Raw genomic sequence first — 22707 nt, 5'->3', positions numbered from 1 at the left:
CTTTTTTACACCCTCTTTAAGACCCATTATGCAGACTGTCTGAAGCATCACCGCTTTCCAATGTTGTATGGCCACTCCAGTGGAACAATAGCCCCTGCAACATCTAAAACCAAACATGAACTACTGTCTGACTGTTGTGATGATTGTGTGGAAAATCGCCAGCTATCTTTTTTGCTGAATTTGTCAATGGATTTTGGTATGCACAAATCTGGCAAAGCCTGGGGCTATGCAAGATTTCAAAAGCTGTATATGACTCAAATGCAGAGAGTTGTTGAAACTAATTACAGAATTTGGAAGAGGTGCCTAACTGTCACTGAAAATGTTTCAGTGTTCAAATAGGTTCGTGAGACAGTCCACCAAAATACCTCTTTATTAGTTTGCTAGGTTCTATGCAAAAGTGTATGGGGAAAATTCTCCTGACCAGTCTTGAGCAAGCATTGACTAAGCCAATAGGTCTCTCTTTTTGGACATATTGGCTTTGCCATTTCTGTTTGCCTATAATGTACAGCATTGGTAATAAAACGCTCGGTGGTGGAGTCGCTTTTGCTGGCATGTAATGCAATAGGTGGGCCCATGTGTCCGCACACATGCATGCCCCTACAAAATGACAGGAGCACATTTTATTATTCACTGATCTAAGATGATTATGATTTTAACGTAGGTCAGCAAATAAAAAACATTAAATGTTAAGTGTGTAAAAGCACTTTTGTACTTAGCTAAGTGCCCAGGTGCAAATGACAGCTGCTAGGCCCTCACAAAAAAAGGAAATTGCGCTTGAGGGGAGTGACAGTAACTGAGAAGTGGGTGGGGCATGCAGAAGAGGTGGGAGACGGTAATTGAAAGTATAGCCAGGTGGTTGAAGGAAGGACGGAGAAGCACACAAGGGAGAGAGTAACACATTGCAGGGTGGGGAGAAGCTGGTGAGAGTGAGAGAACAGCACTCAATGGCAAGGGTAACCTATGGGTGAAAGAGCAGGACGGACGCAGGTGAGAGACAAAGAGCAGTAGACGAGAGAGAGAGCAACATGGAGCGTGCATGGTAGTCATGACTGGTGTTTGGGGGAGAAGCAGCATGTGAAGGAATAAATGCACTCATCAACTGCTAAAAGAAAAAAAAGTTCCCTAAATGTGAGCAGATACGGAAAGTTAGCCAATCAAAAGGATGGTAAAGAGATAATATTCTAGGGGTGGGATAAACAGAAGAAGTGGAAGGCAAGCCATAGAATAGGAAGCAAGCAAACGAGTGATATAAAGCTAACCAATGGGCGAACTGGAAGCCCACTAGGTTTTTAGAAAGCTCACTGTAGCTCTTTCGCAGCATTGAGCTTTCTCGTAAGTGAGACCTAAAAATGCCTGTCCCTTTGTGAGCTCTCCATTGCCCACCACACCTTCAGTACCATTCACAGTGTTTATGTACAATATTGATGGTGCAAGTGCAGTATTAGGTTAGTTAGATGAGCAATACCAGGTTTTTTATTAGTAGGCCTTTTTAGAGCGTAAACACGGCCTCAAAAAGGATCTGAATGCCTTACAGTATTCTTTTATAACTCAAAGGCGATTAGGCAGGTGCAATATGACATTAGGTGGATGTGTAATATCAGGTTTGGTTGGTGCCATGTGCAGATATGAACAATTGTATACATTCCTTGATCTTAGTTTGATCAGATACTGCTTGCTAACAGGTCTCTATCCATTACATTAACATTCTAGGTCAAGATCAGGAAATACTTTAAAGTGCTGGTCCTTGTCAGGTGGCTATTTTGAAATGTGAGTGCTCTCAATCCAAAAATAAAACATTTATAAGTAGAGCTAAGCAGCATGAAAACAGAAGCCTGAAAAGACGTTTAATATTGAAAATAGTCTTAGAATATTAAGACAGAAGTGACCACGTGAGCAGGCTACACTTAAGTTGTATTGAACTTAACGAAAAGTGTTAACGTTTCTTTAATTGCCAGCCTTCTTATTGTGGGCCTAACCTGAAGGCAAGGTAAGTCAGAATGAATAGTGAGAGCAAAGGACCATTAACAGCTGTAGTCTAAAGCAGCATGTGTTACACAATTCTATTGGCACCTCACCCACCACCCTCTTTTATACATGCAGAAAAATCAATTGTCCTTGAAGTGCCTCAAATCTCTGTTTCAGGATTTCAGTAAGTGGAATTAATGTTGATGTCAATTTTATTGTTTGGTTAATAAAAACCATAACAATTTGTATCCATACGATGTTAACATATCAAGATTAAAAGCCATATTTAACTATCCCATTAAAATTGTTACTAAAAGAGCAAGGTCCGTGACAGAGAAAAGAGGAACTAACAACTAGTTTTTATGGACCTGTTTGGGCTGAAAGTGCTTAAGCAGGTGCTAAGACAGAATGCTTAGATTTGCGTGTTTAGCAAGGAAAACTGCAAGCTGCTTTGTCTGAGGACACTAGTAAGTGGCTGTACCGGGCCATTTAACTCAGACTAGACCAGGGTTCTCCAAACTTTTCTGTAGTGAGAGCTACTTATGTTCAATGAAATGCATGGAGAGCTACTAATATTATTAGTGTTGTATAATCTCATTTTTTTATATGTATATTAATTCAACAAAGCAAAAGCTTTCTAATTTAACAAGCTGGGCTGGACGCTGGTGAGCTATTCTGAGGTAGGTGGAGAGCTACAGTAGCTCATAAGCTACTATTTGGAGACCCCTGGACGAGACCCTTCCACTCACCACATTCCTGTGTACAGAGAGGGCCCTTTAAACTGAAGTGCGTAAATGACAAGAGTAGTGAGGAAAAGTGCTTCATATAGTGCATGAAGATGGTTCACTTAAAGCTGACACCTTAATGATGCCACTGTAAACCTTTGGGTTTTGAGGTCTAAAGGGCCTTTAGTGAATCCCCCAGCTGATTAAAAGGACAAAGTGCTTCGTATAGTTCAGAGAGCTGGTTTATGCGAGGACTGGTACCCAAGTGTAACTGCAGGAAATAGACAGGCATGCAAGATCTAAGTCTCCCCTTCCTCAGAAAAAAGGTATCTCTGGACACAAAAGGCACAGGAGGAAAAGGGTGGTTAAAAGCTATAATTAACAACTAATCGACCCAGACCAAAGTAGTTTGATCGAGTGAGGACAGGTGGAGGGGACCATTAGTATGGTGAAGTAATAAGACCGTTGTTTTATGCTGTAACTATTCAAATAAAAAGTCAGGCTGATGATTCCCACACCCCCCCCCCCCCTCACACACACACACACACCTCGTTACTATGGTTAGCCCAAGAACCCCTTCGCTGCACCATTATCACAATTCAGGATTTCAGTAGTCCGTTATCCGCTTCTGGGTGGAGATAATGTGCTGGGGCTCAGTAGTTTGAGTTTGACATTGCGCTCCGAGATCCTTGACATATTTCCTGCACCTCCATAAAGTTCTTACATAAGTTTGGATGAAACCTAACGATGAAGCCTCCAGACAGGTACGAACTGCAGGAGTCAGGCAGGTTGGTTACAGCAGGAACATCCTGAAGACATCCAGCATGAGACAACCGCATAGGGGGTGCAGCCATGATTCATGCTTAAAATTGCATAGCCCTCTCTTGTTCTGGGCCCATGCCGGATTGAAGTCTCCCCCAGGTAAGCCTAGCAGACGCATATACAAGATGTCTCTGCACGTTTGTTAGTTAATGGCCTCTGATAATTATGATTGTATCTTCCCTACCACTTATGAATTGCTTAATGGGAGCAAAATACCAGAGGACCTTAGGGAGGATGTATCCTGTTGGTTTGAGATTCATTTCAGTTGCCTATTGACTACGCTTTTCCAGGCTGTGTAGGAGACGTGTATGATTTTAACGCAGATGCTTCAATTTGGGAAGAGGCAATGGCTTTTTGTATTTGTTGCTGCCAGGGATTACTTATTGTCTCGAATGTGTCTTTTAGGCGGGCTTTTAGTGAGTTGACTGATGCTTTCAGGACGCAAATGTAATATTTAAATATATCAGACTGGCAGGCTCTTGTTTGTCTCGATAAATTCCACTTGGAGTCTTGTCCTACAGATATGGCGAGGCAGTTGAAATATTCCTTGTGCATGTGCTTGCTCTAGATTAGAAGCACAGGCCCCGCGAAATGCCTAATGACCATATTGCAGCACAGGGAGGAGGGTCACCTACATAACTTTAAGTATTAGTGCTTCAGTGGCACATTTTAGTTTCGTATTGAGACTGTATATAATAGCTGTCCCTTCCTTTTTCAGGGAGACTATGTGGGCGGTAGGTTTTTGCGGTCTCTGTAAACCATACACCCAGATATTTGTAATTCCTGGCTGATTTAATGTTTGTGCTCCCCTTGCACCATGTTAGATGCTTCTTGGTCTTGTAGCGGTCAAAGATCAGGATCTTAGTCTGGTCCTGATTTATCATAAGGTGATTTTTGCCGTGTTATATGTGGAGTCTGAGTGAAATTAATGGTGAGCACCAGCAGATTCACCAATTTACTCCTCTTCTATTGGACCTCCTAATTTTATTTCTAGGCACAGTGTCAAAATGAGTTACCCCCATGGGTCCTTTCTCAGGTTTTGAGACTGTACGCAAAACAAAATCTTGGTTTTGCTTTGTCATCCATTGGTCTGCTGTGAGTCCTATACTACAGAGCCCCGCAACATTTCTCTCTTCCCAGATTGTAAAAGTTTTCCAGTTGTGCAGGCTGAACTACCTTCTGGTCAGAGCCTTGGTTGACCTGATGTAGTACATCGTTTTAATTTCCCTATTTCAGGAGATATTCCATTGCCATATTTTTGAGACGCTTGACAGTAGGACAAGTCAGACACTAGATGATACTTGTGTCTGCAGATACAGTAGTTCAGTCTCTTTCCGCAATTGGGTTTTCCTTTTTTGCTTCAAGGAGTATTTTAGTTGCACTTTTGTTCTACTAGCTTTTTGGGTTTATCCTTCCTCCTCCTTTGGGAAGTGTCAAGGGCTATTTTGTAGCTGAAAAGGCCACTATTTTCACACAGTTATTTATCTCCTCTATGCCTTCTGCTTACAAATCGCTCCTTTTTCTTAGGTCGAGCCTGGGCAGCGCATGCACTGTTCTGCTAGGCATGCTGTATTCTAGTATGGAGTTTGAAGCTCTGCCCCCTATCCGTCCATATTTTTCATTGGCTTGTGTCATTCTCATTTGTAAATGCTTGCTTCTTAGTACCGCCTTGTCTTAATTTGCAACCTCCCATAAAGACTGGCCCTTTTCCATTATTACAGGGTATGTCGTATTTAGTCTGTAAGCACTCATTTCTTAAATGAGTTTCTTCTACTGCAAGAAAGATCTGCTCTCCTGCGACATTCAGCGCCCCATGTCCGCTTTTACTTTCCAAGCAGTCTGGGACAATGGCGGACACTTCTTTAAAATGGAATAGGTCTCGCATTTAGAAGAGTTTCAGCTATTGGCATTGTAAATGACATTGCCTTTTATTTTATGTGTTAATTATCAAAACCGATAAATAAAAGGCATTGTCATTTACAATGCCAATATTTTTAACTCTCACAAATGTGAGACCTATTGCGTTGCAAATGTTTGTTTATTATTTGTCTCCTAAGCAGGTTTTTATTAGGTTTCGCCTGGCGTCCGCTGCACAGCAGCGTTCGCGCAGGCGAAATCTTATGTTGGAACAGTATGTGCCTTTGTCCCGCCTCTCACTTCCATTGGCTAACTCCATAAAAAGTCTTCATTGCTGAATTTAAATGACAATGCCATTTATGTTTTACAAAAAAAAACATAAATAAAAATAATATCATGAGCAATGCCAATAGCTCTAACTTTTGCAAAGGCGAAACCATTGCATTGTAAATGCTTGTTGCCTTTGTCCGCACTTGAGGGCAAGTGTAAAACCTATTTGATTTACCAATGCTTGTTCAAATTAGTTTTTCAAATGCTTTCTTAAACAGTGATGGCACCTTTTCATGATTTAACGCGGATTCATTTACTTTTTCCCCAAAAAATTACTGCACGTGTAATCTACTCATGTAATTAGTTTTTTAAACACTACAAGAATGTAATTGAATATTCACTTTTATCATTTAAGTCCTGGTGAACAATACATAGGATAAACGCATATATTTGGATTCTGGTTTATCCCATTCTTTTACAAGACTTGGTTCTTATCTTGTGTTAACATATATGCCAGTTTTTGTTCTCCTGTAGCATGGGTACGAGTAATTGTAGCATGGCAATGCATGTGGATAACTTAATGTAAGTCTAATGGGAAAGTGCAGTAGTTTGTGCTGAGCTTGTCTGTGCCTCCCCATTACATACCTATGGGGTTAACCTTGTACAGTAGTACCTGGGTACAATATAATACAGAAAAATTTGGGCCAAACGGAAATTTTACAGATATGGCAATCCTATTAGCCAATCTTGACTCCGTATTGGTAGTCAAACGGCCCCAATCCAAAGGACGGGGACAAAACATTACTCAACAAAAGGATGAGTGCACAACAATTACAACACAAATTATTATACAGAGGTCGCGCCATAGTGTGGGATGCCAGTGCAGGAAAGAAGTGCTAAGTGAAGGAGGATAAAAAGGAGACAATATAATTCAAAGAAATTAAGATGATAAACTAATGATGTCTGCGCTCGTCTGACACCTTTTAGGTTAAATCATTATTCATCCCTAATTTACAGGTACAGTGTACAATTCGATACTGTCGTTCTGTACAGGCTATACATAAAAGATGTCGACGTTTCAACCCAGGATAACTAAAGGCAAAATTAAACCTTAATGACAGGTCTATATCAGGACATTTTGGAGCAACCTGAAAGCAACAGTATACCTAGAGGTATTAGACTTGATATCAAAGCGAAGGCCAGCTGGCTCTTCATCTGTAGACAATACATATGCCCCTTCATATTGGTCTAACAGTATCCAATACCCAATTGTGCCTGTCAAGGGGGGCTTTGTTTTAATATCTGCAGCTGCAAGACGTTCACAAGATACTTTGTTTCGAGAGTGTCTGTACCTTGATTAAGTTGGACGACTCATTGTGCAATTCTATGATGACATTTATGTTATTAACCCCTTCCATGCTAATGACGAGCTGAGCTCGTCATGAGGCACAGTGGAGCTGTGCTCATGACGAGCTGAGCTCATCATAACTGCCGCAGCCCTCCCACGCGCGGCTAATTCCCCGCCTGTGCAGGCGTTCTATTTGAGTGGGCTGAGTTATGACGAACTGGACTAGTCATGAGTACAGCGGGAATTAGCCCCGCGTGGAAGGGGTTAAAATGAAGTTTGTTTCTTTCCTAGATGCGGAGGGGAAATTAGATTTTTGGACACAAGCGGTCATTTTAACCCCTTCGACGCTGACGACGAGCTGGGTTCGTCATGAGGTAGCCTCCTCGCACGCTCATGACGAGCCCAGCTTGTCATGTAAAGTGCGAATCCCTAAAACCCAGCGTACGGGCGGAAATCCTACCGCACGCATGCGGTTAAAATTTTTTTTTTTTTTTTTACAAAAAAGATATTGCCTAGATTAAAGAAGAATATTGCTGGGAGTTTAGATTTCAGCTGTTGTTACATTATAAACCTCCCTCAAACCATTTTGGGTTGTTAAAAGGATAATGGAACTTAGAAAAGTATATTATTTGCAAGACCTTTATTTGTTAAACATTGTCAGGATATACATCCGGTCTTGTAGGCTCTGTTGCTTTTTTTTCAATTAAGAAGGAACTGTATTCCATCTGATTGTTTATTTTTCTTCATTTTTGTGTCCTTCTTATTTCGGATTGTTTAAAGAATCGTTGTTATCCATCATCATATCAGCAGGGACCAGAAAATGAAATAATTTCTCTTTCCTTTTAAAATTGTACTTTATAAACTAGTGCTTTTTATTGTCTTCCAACATTTGATACACCTGTGAAGGATTCGAGAAAATATGTTGCTGCTTGCGTTTCACGAAGTACCTAGCTAAGGGATAACAGTTAAACAATATTCAGACCTCGTAATGTTAGAGTATGTAAAACCCTTATGGGTGTGTCGTTCTAATCAAGAGTTGTACTGTACTGTCAGTCAAAACCAGGATCTTGTAGAATTTGGCAATGGACTATAAATCAATTAATAGGATTATGAATGGCATGATTTTATGTGCATTGTTACATAGTTAAATTATTTGTGATGCTTTTAGGGAATGGAATTCCCACAGTAAATTGGGAAATGATGATAATGAATATTTTGAAACAGTGGACAGGGTTTGAAAATGGTGGCTCTTCCTTTATTGATATATTTTTTTTGTGGTACTACCGGTGTGAGTCCCACATGCGTTTTTGGCAGACCTGACATGCTCATTCTAGGTTTTACGTGGGGCTCAGGCCGTTGGAGGGTGGCACAGAGTACACTTCAAAGACCGACTGCGGAGGGTGTATTGGCTATTCCTGACTTCAAAACCTATTATTTAGCAGGCCAGCTGCAGTGGCTTACGCAGTGGATAGTAGGCAGTCTCATGCCTGGCAAGGAGGTGGGTCCTTTTGTTCCTGATATATTCATACATTTGCTGTTAGACTTGGCATCTTTTGGCGTGTTTCCCCTGAGTTTGTGCTTTCTGACTTCCCGGTTTTGACTCTGTTTTTGCTGGCGTAGAGTGTCTGCACACTTTTCTCACTGCTGATCAGTGGTAAAGTATAAGAGCTCCTGTGGTAAATTGTGTTATGGATTGGTGTTTCCATGATTGGATATTTGACTTACCTGTTAGTCCCTAGTAAAGTGCACTGAGTGTGCCAGGGCCTGTGAATTAAATGCTACTAGCGGGCCGGCAGCACTGATTGTGCCACCCACGAGAAGTCTGAGGAGATTAGAATCAAGATATATTATCGATTTGCAGACGAAAACCCCTGGGGGTCTGAATTCTCATGAAGAATTAGCTGCACACTTAGAAGAGTAACTGCTTCTGGCAGTGAGATTGAGGGTTATTTCTCTCGATTTTCGCAATCATGATATGTAATGTTTAAGGTGTCTGCAAATGTTTTCAATGAATTTAATCTCGAGAATTTGATGAACAATATTTTTAGATCTGATACCTGGGAATTTTTAACCATGAAGATTTCTGAAAACTGTTTAGTCTCAGTTTGGTGGGTTTTTGTATTACTTTGATGAAATTGGAAGTGGGTTTTTGTTTGTTTGGAGGAGGCATTTTATGTGGATATATGTGTTCATGATTTGCTAAATAAGCCCATACAGGGCCATATATCAACTAGCGCTATGAACTAAGGCCCATTGGTGGGCTCGATAAACAAAAGTGGGCTGTGACTTGTGGACGCGGGGATACTTGGGAATTGTAGGTCCTTAAGGACCCACGCGATAAAGATGTCCGCGACTCAATGAATCATGTGAATTAAAATCCATACGGCAATGCATAAATGGTTAATGCACGGAAGTGTTGCATTGGTAACTAGAATAATACAATGTATGTATTGTGTTTACGGTAAAAGTATTGTTGACAATGAATAAGCACATTCCAATATGTCTGCCGTGTTGTTTGCAAATGCCGTTCTCCATTTCAAGTAAAGGTAATAGACATAAATGAGGGCCGTTTCGTGCATGCCGTATCACCATCGAGAAAGGTGGTTGCCGAAACGCGTCTGGTCTGGTCACCATGAGTCCCTAATACATCGTTTGGACTTGCCCCTGAGAGTGCTTTTCTTTGTGCCTGTGGAATTGTGTGGAGAATTGAGCAACAATATATATATATATATATATATATATATATATATATATATATATATATATATTCATTCAATTTTTTATTGTTTAAAAAATATATATATGTTCTAGAAGGAGTGAGGAAGGGGTGGGGTGGGCCGGGGGGGAGGAAACAAACTCTGGGAGTAAGTGTCCAGTTCTGATGTCCTTGGTTTGCTCCTAAAGTCGGCGCCCTTTCCCACAGACGTGCTGCCAATATTCCACATTTTGGGGGTATTTCTCTGGGCGCACTTGGGCAATTGAAGGGCATTAAGTCTCAGCAGTCGTAAGAACCCTGGACAGCTAAGCTCTTTGTACTTGTATGAGAGAGAGGCTATGCATGAGCCCCAGGTCTTGTCGAATGAGTGTTGGGTGTGTTTCACTATCGCAAACATCTTTTCCATGCCCAATAAGTCCCGTAACCTGTTCCACATGCTCTGGTACTTTGCCCCACTTTGCTTGTTTTTGTTTGTTTGGCCGCACACAGCACCAGTGTGATTGTCCTACCCCTGTGCAAACTCTGAGGATACACAGGAGTAAAATGTTGACTGGAAATTGTTGAAGGGCAGTATTGAACATCTCATAGATACCCTGCTGCACTGAGTCCCAATATAATTTAAGCTTTTTGCATCTCTTTAAGAGGTGCGTCACTGTGCCTAGATCGCCACAGCCCTGCCAGCACATGTCCCAGCCCTGTAATATATATCCAACCACCCCTCATCTGAGTGGGTGCATTTTAGCTCTGCTTCCCACCGTCGCCGGGCAAGCGATTTGACCAACCTTCGGGGGACGATTCAGGAACCAGTAGATGGCTGAAAGCAGACCCTTATTGTCGGTCTTGAGAAAGAGCCATTTCTCAAAGGGTGTGAGGTTTGCCGGCTGATGCCTCTATGCCCGGCCGACCGAGTGGCGGATGTGCAGGTACCGCCACTGCTCGGACTGTGGTAAGTTGAAATTTTGTTGGAATTATTCGAACTCCATGAGACCCTGGTAGTTGTAGAGGTCGCCAATCTGTTTTGCAGTCGGTTGGCGCGGGTGGTGGGGAGGAGTAGGTAGATAATCTTCTGTATTTAGCTGTCCTGTCCCATGTGTGCATGGTAGGTCTGGTGACCAGGGAGGAGTACACAGCCCAAGGCAGGTGGTGTTTGGCTAACCCGGGCATCTTCCAGATATGTAGGCAACTACAGTCTGATCCATGAAGCACCAGTGTTTCTCTGATGCCGGTGGTTCCATTACACCATATATTGCAGGTTGGCTGCTGAATAGTAATTAGCTAAATTTGGAAGGCCAAGACCTCGTCCGCGAGCGAAAGCTATGCTCGAAACAGCACCATGCGTGCCCCCCCCCCCTCTCCCCCTAATACAAATTAGACTATTTGCTGTTGCGGTTTCCTGAGGTGATGCTGCTGGGGCGGAAAGGGAGGGTCAAAACAGGCTAACTATCTGCCAGCTGTAAAGGTCTCTCTGCTCTCCCTCAACAAGATCTATATAGTTACGCTCTGCTGTTTGTTCTGGAGATGAGCAGATCTTAAGGCAGAGGTAGTGTATCCAGCGGGTTGCCCACGTCAAAGGGTAGCGGGCTTCTACTGCCGCTTTGTCCTCCACCGGGATTATGAGGTGCAGGAACTGCTATTTTTGCAAATTTGTCTTAAATCCCAATACCCTTTTGAACGCCTCATCTTTGTCATCAGGGCCGGGAGGGACCTGTGCGGGTCCGAGAGGGTGAAGAGGACATAGTCAGCGTAGAGTGCAATACTGTACTCTTGGTTACCTAAAGTGATACACGATATCTCCCTGCTCCGCAGAACGTACTTGATGCTTTCCCTGAACAAACCTTCATTTTGTAGAATTTTGCAATGTTTTCATAGAATCTCACACAATGTTGCTTACAGCCTGTATAATGTTTTTGCATAAGGATTACTCAAGCTGCCTACCTCACGCTGGAGTCAATTTAAAGTCTAGGAACCTAATATGGTGAGCGGGGAGAACCGATTACTTACTTTGGATTCCTGTGTTGTGGGGTGTATACAGGATTCCGCTCTGCCCTCTCTACCTTCCGTAACAACTTTGAGCTGTCCTTTTATGACTATCTATCAATCAATCATTCAATCAATCAATTATAAGCTTAGGGGTTATCCAGGTGCTATTGTGAGTCACGACTGAGAGGAAACGGATGAAAAGGCTTGGAGAAGATTAGCGCAGGATTAGGGTTGTTATCAACTGTAACAATATGCTGGGCGTGATTGATTAGGCAATTATATAGTGAGCTAAAGTACTGTCCATACCATAACAGCTAAAAAGGTTTTACTCACCTTTTACTTTAGAAAGCGTATTCTGTATTATGTAAGTGGTTGCCCATATAGACCACAGCATTCAGCAGATCATTGTTTGAAGTATGTTAATTTCTTATTGTTATCCTTTACAGATAGGAGAGACTAAAGGTTAGGCACCAACTATGCTAACATTTCCGTTTTGTTTTCAACAATTACTTTTCCAGTTCCTACAAATATGCAGCAAAGAGATATTGTGTAAAACCTGTTTTGAAAACATTAGCATTTCTACAATTATGATGATATTTCTTAAACATTAGACACTTCCTTGAGTTATAAGAGTGATTAATGATTTTTGTCATGTTTTATTGTTTAATGTATGTTCCCTTTTTTTCTTTTCATGCAGTTGTTCGGTAATATTTGGTTGTCTATGGCCAGCTTAGTTATTTTCATGCAACTTCGCTACCTATTTCATGAGGTCCAGCGTAGAATACGTCGCCATAAGAATTATTTGCGTGTTGTTGGGAACATGGAAGCCAGGTGAGTACTTTACAGAGAGGGTGGTTATTTAATATTTCATCTGATATAACTCTAATCATTTATTACAGAATATGTGAAGAATGTTGTGTATTTCTTTGTTGACTACCCTTGTCATTCCTTCTTTTATTTTCTTTTGATTGCTAATTTAATGATATGAATTCATTGTTCATCTGAATATGCTTGTCATGAGAACAGCCTTGCAAAAGGCTTTTCTTCAGTCTTGCAAACAGCTCTATCCTAACTTGGCAAATGAGTGAACGACTATTAGTATATAAATCTGATACATGATTTAGAAACTAAGCAATGCCCTTTGTGCAGTGATGGGTTTCGAATTGCACATGAGAATGATGATTTGGAATGTAAGCAGATGATTTGGAACGTAAGCAGTGTTTTCTTTTCAGCCTCCACTACTCGCCAAATTCGAGATAATACTTACATTGTTAAACGTTGAAGAAACTGCGGGCTAAAATGTGTCCAAGAGCTTTAAAACCACTTTCTATTATTTACCTTCTTATAGTGTTGAACCACCACAGGGCAAACATTCTCACTACCGGTCATAGACAGCACTAAAGGAGTGTGTAGTAAAAATTGTTAAATAAGATACTAGTATTCAACAAATAAATTACAAAGATGATGACTGGCCACACTTTTTTCACACTTTATCACAATAGTGAATACAAAATAACACCACAAATAGAAATTGGCGCACAAGTCTGCGAGACCAGCCACCATACACTACCATACAGGACAAAGGCCACTTTTACAATAATAGCACATGGCTTGATGTTTTGCTGATTTGATAAAGATTATAGATATCACTTGATAATGTGGTTTTGCTAGACAAAAGCTTTGGGCGCTGATTCATATGTGCTATTAAGATACTAGCATGTTTATATATCCAGAGTTTGTAAATCCTAGCAAGTTGCCTAAGTGGGGTAATCTGCATTGTATTTACCTTTGGTTGAATCATGCCCAAATTCAAGCATGAAGCAGGATTGTTGTCATCATGTCATCACTTGGCAGTGGTATGATGGATTAGAGAGAGAGGGGGTTAGTGGTTAGCAATGGCCGCTTAGGCACATTTCTCTCTCTGCTGCAGATCTCGGAGAATAGGGACTGCCATATGGGTTCTTAAATTCCAGATGTTAATAGAGAAAACTTGGGCAGATTTGAGACAGTTGTAATTGAGGCTGACTTAATTGATGGTAGAATGTTAGAAACTTACTATGTTCACCTGCAGGCAAGCTTCTAAAAAAAGACCTATATTAACCAAAATCTTTTTGTATGGAGAAAATTACTTCTTTGCTGTCAAGTCTTGGTTATTTTTCATTTTGATGTTTTTAGGCACCATGTCAGTTAGTGATAAAGCTTGAAACGTCTTCCAAAGCTGTTAAATTCAGAACTTTTGCATGCCGGATCCCTACTTGTATGTGTGCATCTGTAGGTTCTCCCCCTCCTTGCCTGTATGTGTACCCTTGAAAATCCCTGTTTTTTCTGCCTGACAGTGTAGATCGAAACCCGTGTCTCAGTTTTTATGTTGCTTTCTGTTTCCTTTATCATCTTTCGTCCTTCAGCTTGGGTATCTTCTTTAATCTGTGTTCATCGTGTCACCTACCTTTCTCAGCAGCCTGTCCACCTAAACTCAACATCTATTGTTAGGTGACCATTCATACAGAGCTTAGCACAGGGATGTGGATCATGGTCCTGGGGACTCTATCTGTGAGATAGTGAGGTACACTACAAGTGCCCCTTCCCTTCCACATAGAGGGACACACTCACCATCCTTGTACTAGTAGTTCATGGCTTTTGTTTTGTTTAGTTTGAGACAGTTTTTGTGGTTAATGAGATGGGTATCAATCACTTCAGAGCCAGGAGGCCTTCAGGGTGCAACCCTTGTTTTGCTCTGGAAACTATATATATATGAGGAGAGGAGTTGGCCTAACGGCTAAGGCGCTCGACCTGGGGATCTGGGTTCGAGTCTCGGTAACGACTCCAAAACCTCCTGTGATTCTGGGCAAATCACTTAATCTCCCCGTGCCTAAAACTGGTGCTATGTAAAGCGCTCTGATACCCGATTCCGTTCGGGTCTAGTTCGCGCTATATAAAACTCTGCAAATAATTATATATATATATATAGATATAGATATATATATATATATATACATATATATATATATATATATATATATATCAATCAATCAATCACCTTGAAGTTGAGTTAAGCTTCTCATGGGAATCCTGAGCCTCAGTGGCAGAGTAGAACTGAGCCAGTATATCTGTCGGTGCATGTTTGTTGCACACAGAGGTTGAGCAGGACTCCCTCAGCGCAGAGCAGGCTATCCAATCCAGACTTGTTCTGGGCAGGATGTTTCCATCATGGCTCGCTATTTCAATCCCAGTTTTGGAGGGTAGGTTCATCTCTTGAGTCTTCCCACTTGACAGAGCCCAGCTCTCATACTGTGCAGGTAGTAATTGAGAGTGAGGGCACCACTTGGTCAATGCTAAGGCATGTACTTTCAAAGACCTATGCCTGTTGGCTATGTATGCTACCTTACACACATACCTGCATGCTACTAACACTTTACTCTTGAGGTTTCTCCCTGGAGCAATGTTAAGTTTGACTAGAAATCTCTGTGCAGCCTATTTGCCTAAATGTAATCTGTCCATGCTGGGGTTGTGGTCCCTTGCACATGGTACTTGGTCTAGCACGTCAGGCTAGCCTATTACCACTATTCCAAGGAAAAAACTGATTTGTGTCAAGATTTCAACAGATTTTAATGATTTTGTATGGTTGTTCCGACTGTAGTGACTGACGAAAAAAGAGACCCTGTGATGCGGCTACAACATTTACCAGTAACTGAGAGGAGCCTAATATAAGCATTCTTGTTCCTTCATTTTTAGTTTATCTCACAAGTATTAAAGGCCAGTACCTGCCAAGCTGTTACTCAGTTAATACTCGGTCAGCAAGTATAATTTTACTGTTTTATTGACTATTATTATTTCATTGATTTTGTGTTTCTATAATTGTAAGTCAACAGGAGTTAGAATTTCATGACACTAGTTGGATCTTTAAAGAGGAATGGTGGGGACATTTCTCTGTGTTTGCATAGTTTGCAACAATTGCAGCTCTTTTGTGCAAAAAATGCTTTTATTCCTATTGGATTCACTACATTTTATCTAATCTGAGAGGATATTAATACTTTTCTTTTTGCAGTTAAGTTGGTTAGGCTGGTCTGACTTGGTGTACTTGCCAGTCCGAACTACCATATTTGCTCTTTCTTTTTTGGCACTAGCCATAGCCATTTTAGTCTGCATGCTATTTTAGCAGACTAACTCTACTGTGATGTGCAGACACATGCGGTGCACCAAATGCTAGCCAGTCTGCAACTGTCCATTCACAACCCCAGCCATGCTGCCCGTTCGTTACCTCCAGATTGTGACGCTGCAATTGGTCTACTCTCGTGAAGCATTATTTGGTCTTAAACATTGTGCCGAGGGGAGTAATTTATTTACCAGTTTCCGTGACCACTCTATCTCCTGCCTCAGGCTGTGTTAGGCCAGAGCCGAATTCTTCTGGTGCTATTACAGTTTTGGGCAAAGTATAGTGGTTAAAATGGGTACTTGTTAATACAGTAACTAGCAATATATGAGCTTTTAACTCCATTTAAATTTGATGTGTTTATCACGGAAATATGGACCATGGAAGCTCCTGCTCCTGATGTAGCCTTTGCCTGTCACTCAGGACATAAGATTTTTTACTTACCATGTCCTAATAGGCCTGTGAGTAGACTTGCCATCATTTGTGATCATTGCTGGGGTTCACATCAAACTATCCAGATATGAGACTGTGGCGCTCGATGCCGACACTGGCTGGACCCCTCTTGTCAGGTTTAGACACACTGCCACTATCCTTTCACAAACCCAGTCTGGACTTGGAGTTTGGGGGTGGTGATTATGATGGCTCTGGGTTCCTTTGGATCGGGCTAGAAACATATTGACCAGTGGAACCTAGACACATTGTTAGCTTTAAGTTCCCATTTCCCCATATTTTAACTATATCAGACAGTGGTAACAATAAAAACATTTTCCTACTGTCTAGATATTTTTTAATCCTTTTTCCCCCCCACTGAGACCTGTATACTTCACCCACTCATAGAACAAACTGGAAGTGCTCCCACCTCTTTGTAGGTCGCTGCACGCCCTATTCCGCAGCGGGACACAAAGAACCCGATGAAGCATGCCACCAAGGGGCAACCCTGTTGGGTGAGGATTATTTGAGGAAAACACAGTGCTTTTCATTCTATATAAAACATAATTGCCACCTAGCTGGAAAACGAGAAATAATGTATTTATTATTCTGGCAAAACAAAGGGACTCTTTGATTATTATAGGTTTACTTGTGGAGGATGGGTCCTCCTGTTTGTCAATTTCCCTCTACCGCCCCCTTTTTTTCGAAGCGGTTTCAGTCCATACCAGGCCTTCTATGGTGCGGTTAGAGTCTGTACCAGAAAAAGCGTTACCAAAGGTAATTGACTTGTTAATTTTTTATTTAAAATCCTTTTATGCCTTAGAGAGAGCTTTTGGATTTTCAGTGTACAGCATGACAACCCCTTAAATAACAGGGCTCAAAAAGAGTTTTACCTCTAATTTACAGATGTCGGTCAATGACACCCATAAAGATGGTCTCTGGTGTGTTTGCACCAAACACAACTCTTCTGTTACGCGACTGCTGTGTTAAAAATTAATAAGAAGGGTGTTTGGGTTCAAGAGGCCAATTTTGCCCATCGGTAAACTCAAGAAGTCAAAGACGTTGTCTGGGTCGAAGTTGCAAGCATGGACACGCTTTTGCTGCTGAGGTTGCGTTAATGACCGGTCGTCGTCAAATTCATGGAGCTCAGGTAAATCCAGGAAATCCCATAAGAAACATAAAAAATCCAAGCACAGGTCCCCTTTGTCCTGCTGCTCCCACCACTTGGAGTCACACAACGCTTAAGGCACTTCCATGCCATAAAGTTGGTCGTTGTACTCGGAACCAACACTTCCCCTAGTCAAGACCCAGTACAATCTACAGTGGAAAGTGATGCCACAACAGTTGCATGAGCTTTGTTTGGCCATGGACAAGATTCTTGGTGCCTTATCAGGTCAATCTGAAGTGGATTTGGGCCCCATGGATCCGAAATGGATGTGAGTCGATCCCCACTGGTGGATCCGGTGCAGACCTCTCCACTCTTTCTCTCTCTAACTGATCCCATTTCCTCATTTGGATGCGGCTCACGATTGGCTGCAACATTACCTTTGGCGCTGACTCTACTGGCTCGGACTGAACCCAAATGCCTTCCAGCCAACCCTCCCTGATAGTCAAAGTGAATGGAAACGTTTTCAGAATGTGTGTTTTTACTGTTAACTCTGCTCTTTGATCGGTGACTAAGTCTTGTCTGCTGGACAGGTATTTGCAAGCACTGTGGGATAAAGTGGCAAAGGTTTTGCCAGCTGTCGTGGATGACGTCTGAGTCACACATCAATGACTTATCGTTGAAGATGTGGCAAAATACGCCATTAAGCCTTGCCTGGACACAACCAGCCAACTAGGTAGGGCAGTCAGCACTAGTGTAGTGCTAAGATGCCTCACCTGAGTACACTCCACAAGCTTCTCTTAAGATGTCAGGCATCCTCTAATGACACATGCCATTCCACTATTCTCGACTATTTTTGGCAAAGGCGGACCAGGCCTTCGAATGCTTCAAAGACAGCAAGGCCACATTCTTCTTTTTGGGCTTAGCTCTGCCTGCATGCCAGTTTTCCCACACCATTTTCCTCTTTCGAGGCTTTGAACCATGTTGACAGTAGAGGTACTGTTATGGACCTCAGCAGGACCAAGCCTCACAATCCATTCGTGGTAGAGACTGGATAAAGCCGTAAGCCTCTAGGCCCCCAGAGACAATGCTCTTCCCAAACCCCTACCCCCAGTTGCCGCAAAATCATCATTAAAGGACTTGTTGCTACTTCCGCTATTTTCTGGTGCTAAAAAAAAGAGAGTCCTCCGTCCCATCCTAAATCTCTGCCCTCTGTACTTCTTCCTTCGGAAGGACAAGTTCAAAATGCTCACTCTGGGCCAAGTACTGTCGGTCCTGGAGCCAGGAGACTGAATGGTGGCGCTCAACTTGCAGGACCCATATTTTCACATCCAGGTCTTGGTGGTTCCTTTTTGCCTGACAAGTGCACTTTGGGTGTTTACAAATGTGCTATTGGTGGCTGCAGTTCATCTGCGTAGGTTTGAAATAGAAGTCTTCCCATTCCTCAATGACTGGTTGCTGAAGACTTGCTTGCCTCAGGCACTCGTAAGCGACCTCCTGTTGACATTGTTGGGTGTTTCCATCAAAGTGTTAAAGTCACACCTGATTCCTTCACAGTGGCTCTCTTTTATTGGAACTATCCTGGAGACATTGCTTTTCTAAGCCATCCTTTCGCCTCAATTAGCCCAGTATATTTGGATTATGATCCTGATGTTTCAACCCTGCAACCTGGGATGTCAGTGAGAATGGCTCTTGATGCTTCATGACGACCTGCATCCTGCTTGTGAACCACACCTGTTGACACATGCAGGCTCTACAGTGTGATCCGAAGTCTGTATCTCAGCACCAAGAGAGTTTGTCAGATTACATCGAGGTGTCGAAGGAGACTGCGAAAGACCTGCAGTGGCGGCTAATCGACCTCAATTTGATTAGCAGCATATCCCTCTCCCTACCACACCCAGAACCTAACGGTAATTGCAAGCAAGGCGGTGACAAAACTATATTGCACTTTATGCTACTTTGCAATATGTCCCTGCAAGCTAGGAGGTTGTATTTATGACTTCTTTTTATTAGATATAATACAAAGCTTTGTGAAGCTGCACTGTATTTATGCCTCTGAGCCTATTTGAATTCTTTTTTATCCCTGTGGCCTCTTAGATCTATCCAGTGGTGTTTCTATTTTTGGTCACAGGAGTTACAGATTGCAGTGAGTTCTCTAGCCCCAATAGAGGGAATCGATTTAAGTTGTCCTGGCTTAGACTATCTCACTGTAACTACCTGAGGAGGGACAATAGTTTTTGTAGATGAAGAAATGCACTTTGTTACCCGATTTGCATATTTGTACTCTCACATTAGCAAATGACCTAGGGGAACTTAGAGCAACTGAGTAAGGTCATTAGTTGTTGCAGGACATCGTGTCCTTACCTAGCTTGGAAAGCACCAGTATTAGGGCCTTATTGGACATCGATCCTAGGTTGCCTGTTTGGTCCACCTCTCTGAAAACTGCTTTGAAAGACTCCACAATGGTCCGGTTTTGTTCATTTGTAAAATTCTACGAGGAAGCCAACAGTCTATTAAAGTATAAATACACAATTCCAGTTTATTCAGCCTGCATATATTGAATTGAGGGGGATTATTGATATACTGTAAATTCTTGCCTCATATCTCCTTGCACATGAATGATGCAATGTGATTTATTTTTTTAAATGTCCTCTATGCAAATTTTCTGTTGGTTAAAGATTCTGTTACCATTGTTGACTAGCTGATACGAATTGCTCATTTGCATGAGACAGAGAAAATTCATATTTATTTTGAAAATGTCTTTTATGCTAATTTTGTATTTGTTTAATATTGCTGCTAGCATGCCTGAAAATGAAATATTTTAGATTGGAGTGTATGTATCATGAGTTGATTTGATAAAATATACAAGGTAGACTGTAATTTTAAGTGTTAATTTGTTTTATTGTATGGCTTAAGTTTGTAAAGCTAAAACAAAAAAAACTACAGTTGTGATGGATTGCTGGGTTGGGGAGGTCATCTGGGAGAAATAGTGATTCAAGGACTCAGTGTGGTGGAAACCTACACTGACATCAGCCTGGTGAAGTTAGGAATGACTCTGTGTGCACTGAAAGCTTCCCTCCTGCCATCAAGGTGGAATGGATACAGGAACTTGCAGACCAGTGGACCACCATGTGATACTGAATCAAACAGGGCTGTGTGGGGTCGTGAGTCTTGTGCCAGGAGGTGCTTCTTCTTTGGAAGTGGCTGGGCGCTCAGGGCATCTCTTACTGCCCAAATCCTTCCAGGTTCTTTGAACACAAGGGCAGATGAGATCAGCCACCATTGCTAAATGGATCACAAATGGCGGTTACACTCTGAGATGGCACAGGGTGTCTTCCAGCACTAGGGAGAATCCTAGCTTGATCTATTCTCTACTGCAGAGGATTTGCAGTGTCAAAGCTATTTTGCATTTTCATTCCCAATGCAACCCTCTCGAGGATACGCCGTCCACCTGCACTGGAGCTCGAGACTGTACATCTTTCCACCTCTCATTCTGCCCAGAGTACAAAAGAAGTTCAGACGAGATCGGGCCCAAGTCATCATAGTGGCCTTGGACTGGGCGAGGAGATTGTGGTGCCTGGCGCGTCTGTTCAGGGGCATGTTTCCTCCTATCTGACTCCTTCTTTGGGGCAACCTCGTGTCGCAGCAGCAAGGCCAGGTCTTGCACCTGAGCTATCACAACCTTCTCCTCCATGCTTCGAGATTAAGAGACTAAAGTTGATGGTTTTTGTTCCTCCTCCTAAAGTAGTTGGTGTTATTTATCAGTCTGGCGTCCATCTACCAAAACTGTATGTACTGGACGTGTGGATAGGTTTGTTGATTGGTATTCCTCCGGTCATGTTCAGCCCTTGCAAGCAAGAATGTGTGACCATTCCTTTGTTTTGTCTTTTATTGGTTCAGTAAGGCCTTGCTATTACCACAGTTAAGTTATTTTTGGCCTTTCTACGTTTTCCACCATAACTAGCTGAGGGGGGACAATAGTTTTAATAGATGAAAAAATGCACTTTGTTACCCGGTTTGCATATTTGTACTCTCACATTCACAATCTCTCATGTCTGTTGACATCTCCAACCTGGAGTAGGCCCCTACCTTTCCTCCTGTAATAAAAACAAAGAAAATTGGACACATGTATGATTAAAACCATCAATTTGAGTTTCATTAGATAGGAATATACTGGCTTTATGTACAAATGGATCAGGATAATATACATAGGTGCAATTTCCATATATCTGAGAGCAAGATCAACACAAGGGCAGATCTATTCCCTTAGTCTTCATGTAGGTGTATTTCCAACTCCTCGTCCAAGTTGTCTCCCCCTGGGTTTTCAGTCTGTAAGTCCAGAATGTATCTGGATTCCCTCTTCCTCAGTTGGAGGACTCTATTGCCCCCACCCCCGTATTCTGTTCTATTTCCTCTATCACAAATTAGCTCAAAAGGGAACTATTAGACAGATAGCACTATCGGGTAATGTGCATCTTTATTATTGATTGCGCTCATATGTTTGAGTATCCACTTTTTGCCATCAATGTCGTGCTCCACACATTTCTTAGGTTAAATGGGCACTCCAGGACATACATTACAACTGTGGAGCTTTATGTTAAGAATTGAGTGATTGTCTTTGTGTTTCTGGGTGTCGCAAATGTTTTCTTCATATGACTTTTTCGACACACCCTGCAATCACCTGAAGCTCAACCCAGGCAAGACTGAGTTGGTCTTGCCTGGGCAGAGTGTACTCAGCTGGAACCCTGGCTTTTGGCCGTCCAGCATGGGAGCCCCCCCATCTAAATCGTCCTCAGTTAAGAGCCTAGGAATCTTCCTTAGCGAAGATCTGTCTCTGAAAAGGCAGGTCAGCGCAGTGGTGTCCTCCAGTCTATTTCAGCTGAAGAAAATTAAGAAAATTGCGCGTTTCTTCTCTTTGGAGGCGCTCACACAGATTGTTATCTCCCTGGTTCTGTCCAGATTGGATTTTTCCAACAGTCTCTATCTTGGGCTCCCGATCGGCGAGTTAAAGCGCCTCCAGTTGATTCAGAATCAGGCAGCCAGACTCATTCTGAATCTACCTAAGAGGCAGTCTGTCAGACTGGGCCTAAAACAACTACATTGGCTGCCTGTTGAGCAACGGGTGGCTTTTAAGACTGGTTGTATTTTATTTAAGTCCTTACAACAATCAGGCCCTCTATTCATCAGAGATCTGTTTAAAAAATATGACCCCCCTAGGAATCTTCGCTCCATGCACAAACATCTTCTGACTGTCCCTACTTATAAAAGGACGCGTCTTGGAGGCAGCTGCTTTGACCACCTTGCAGCTGCCTTCTGGAATTCCCTTCCTCTTCACCTTAA

At 42.2% G+C, this 22707-nt stretch overlaps 1 protein-coding gene across 1 annotated transcript in view; it reads left to right on the top strand.

Moving 5' to 3' along the window:
* AMFR (autocrine motility factor receptor) overlaps positions 1–22707 on the top strand; it is a 320402-nt gene that overhangs the window by 103220 nt on the left and 194475 nt on the right. The window contains exon 7 of the mRNA XM_078670185.1: positions 12381–12514. Coding sequence (XP_078526311.1) covers positions 12381–12514 — 134 coding nt within the window. The remainder of the gene's footprint in view (positions 1–12380; positions 12515–22707) is intronic.

This window comes from Lissotriton helveticus, chromosome 12 (assembly GCF_964261635.1).
Source record: "Lissotriton helveticus chromosome 12, aLisHel1.1, whole genome shotgun sequence".
Taxonomy (NCBI): Eukaryota; Metazoa; Chordata; class Amphibia; order Caudata; family Salamandridae; genus Lissotriton; species Lissotriton helveticus.
The sequence above is the reverse complement of the archived record's forward strand: the minus strand, read 5'-3'. Positions and strand labels throughout refer to the sequence as shown.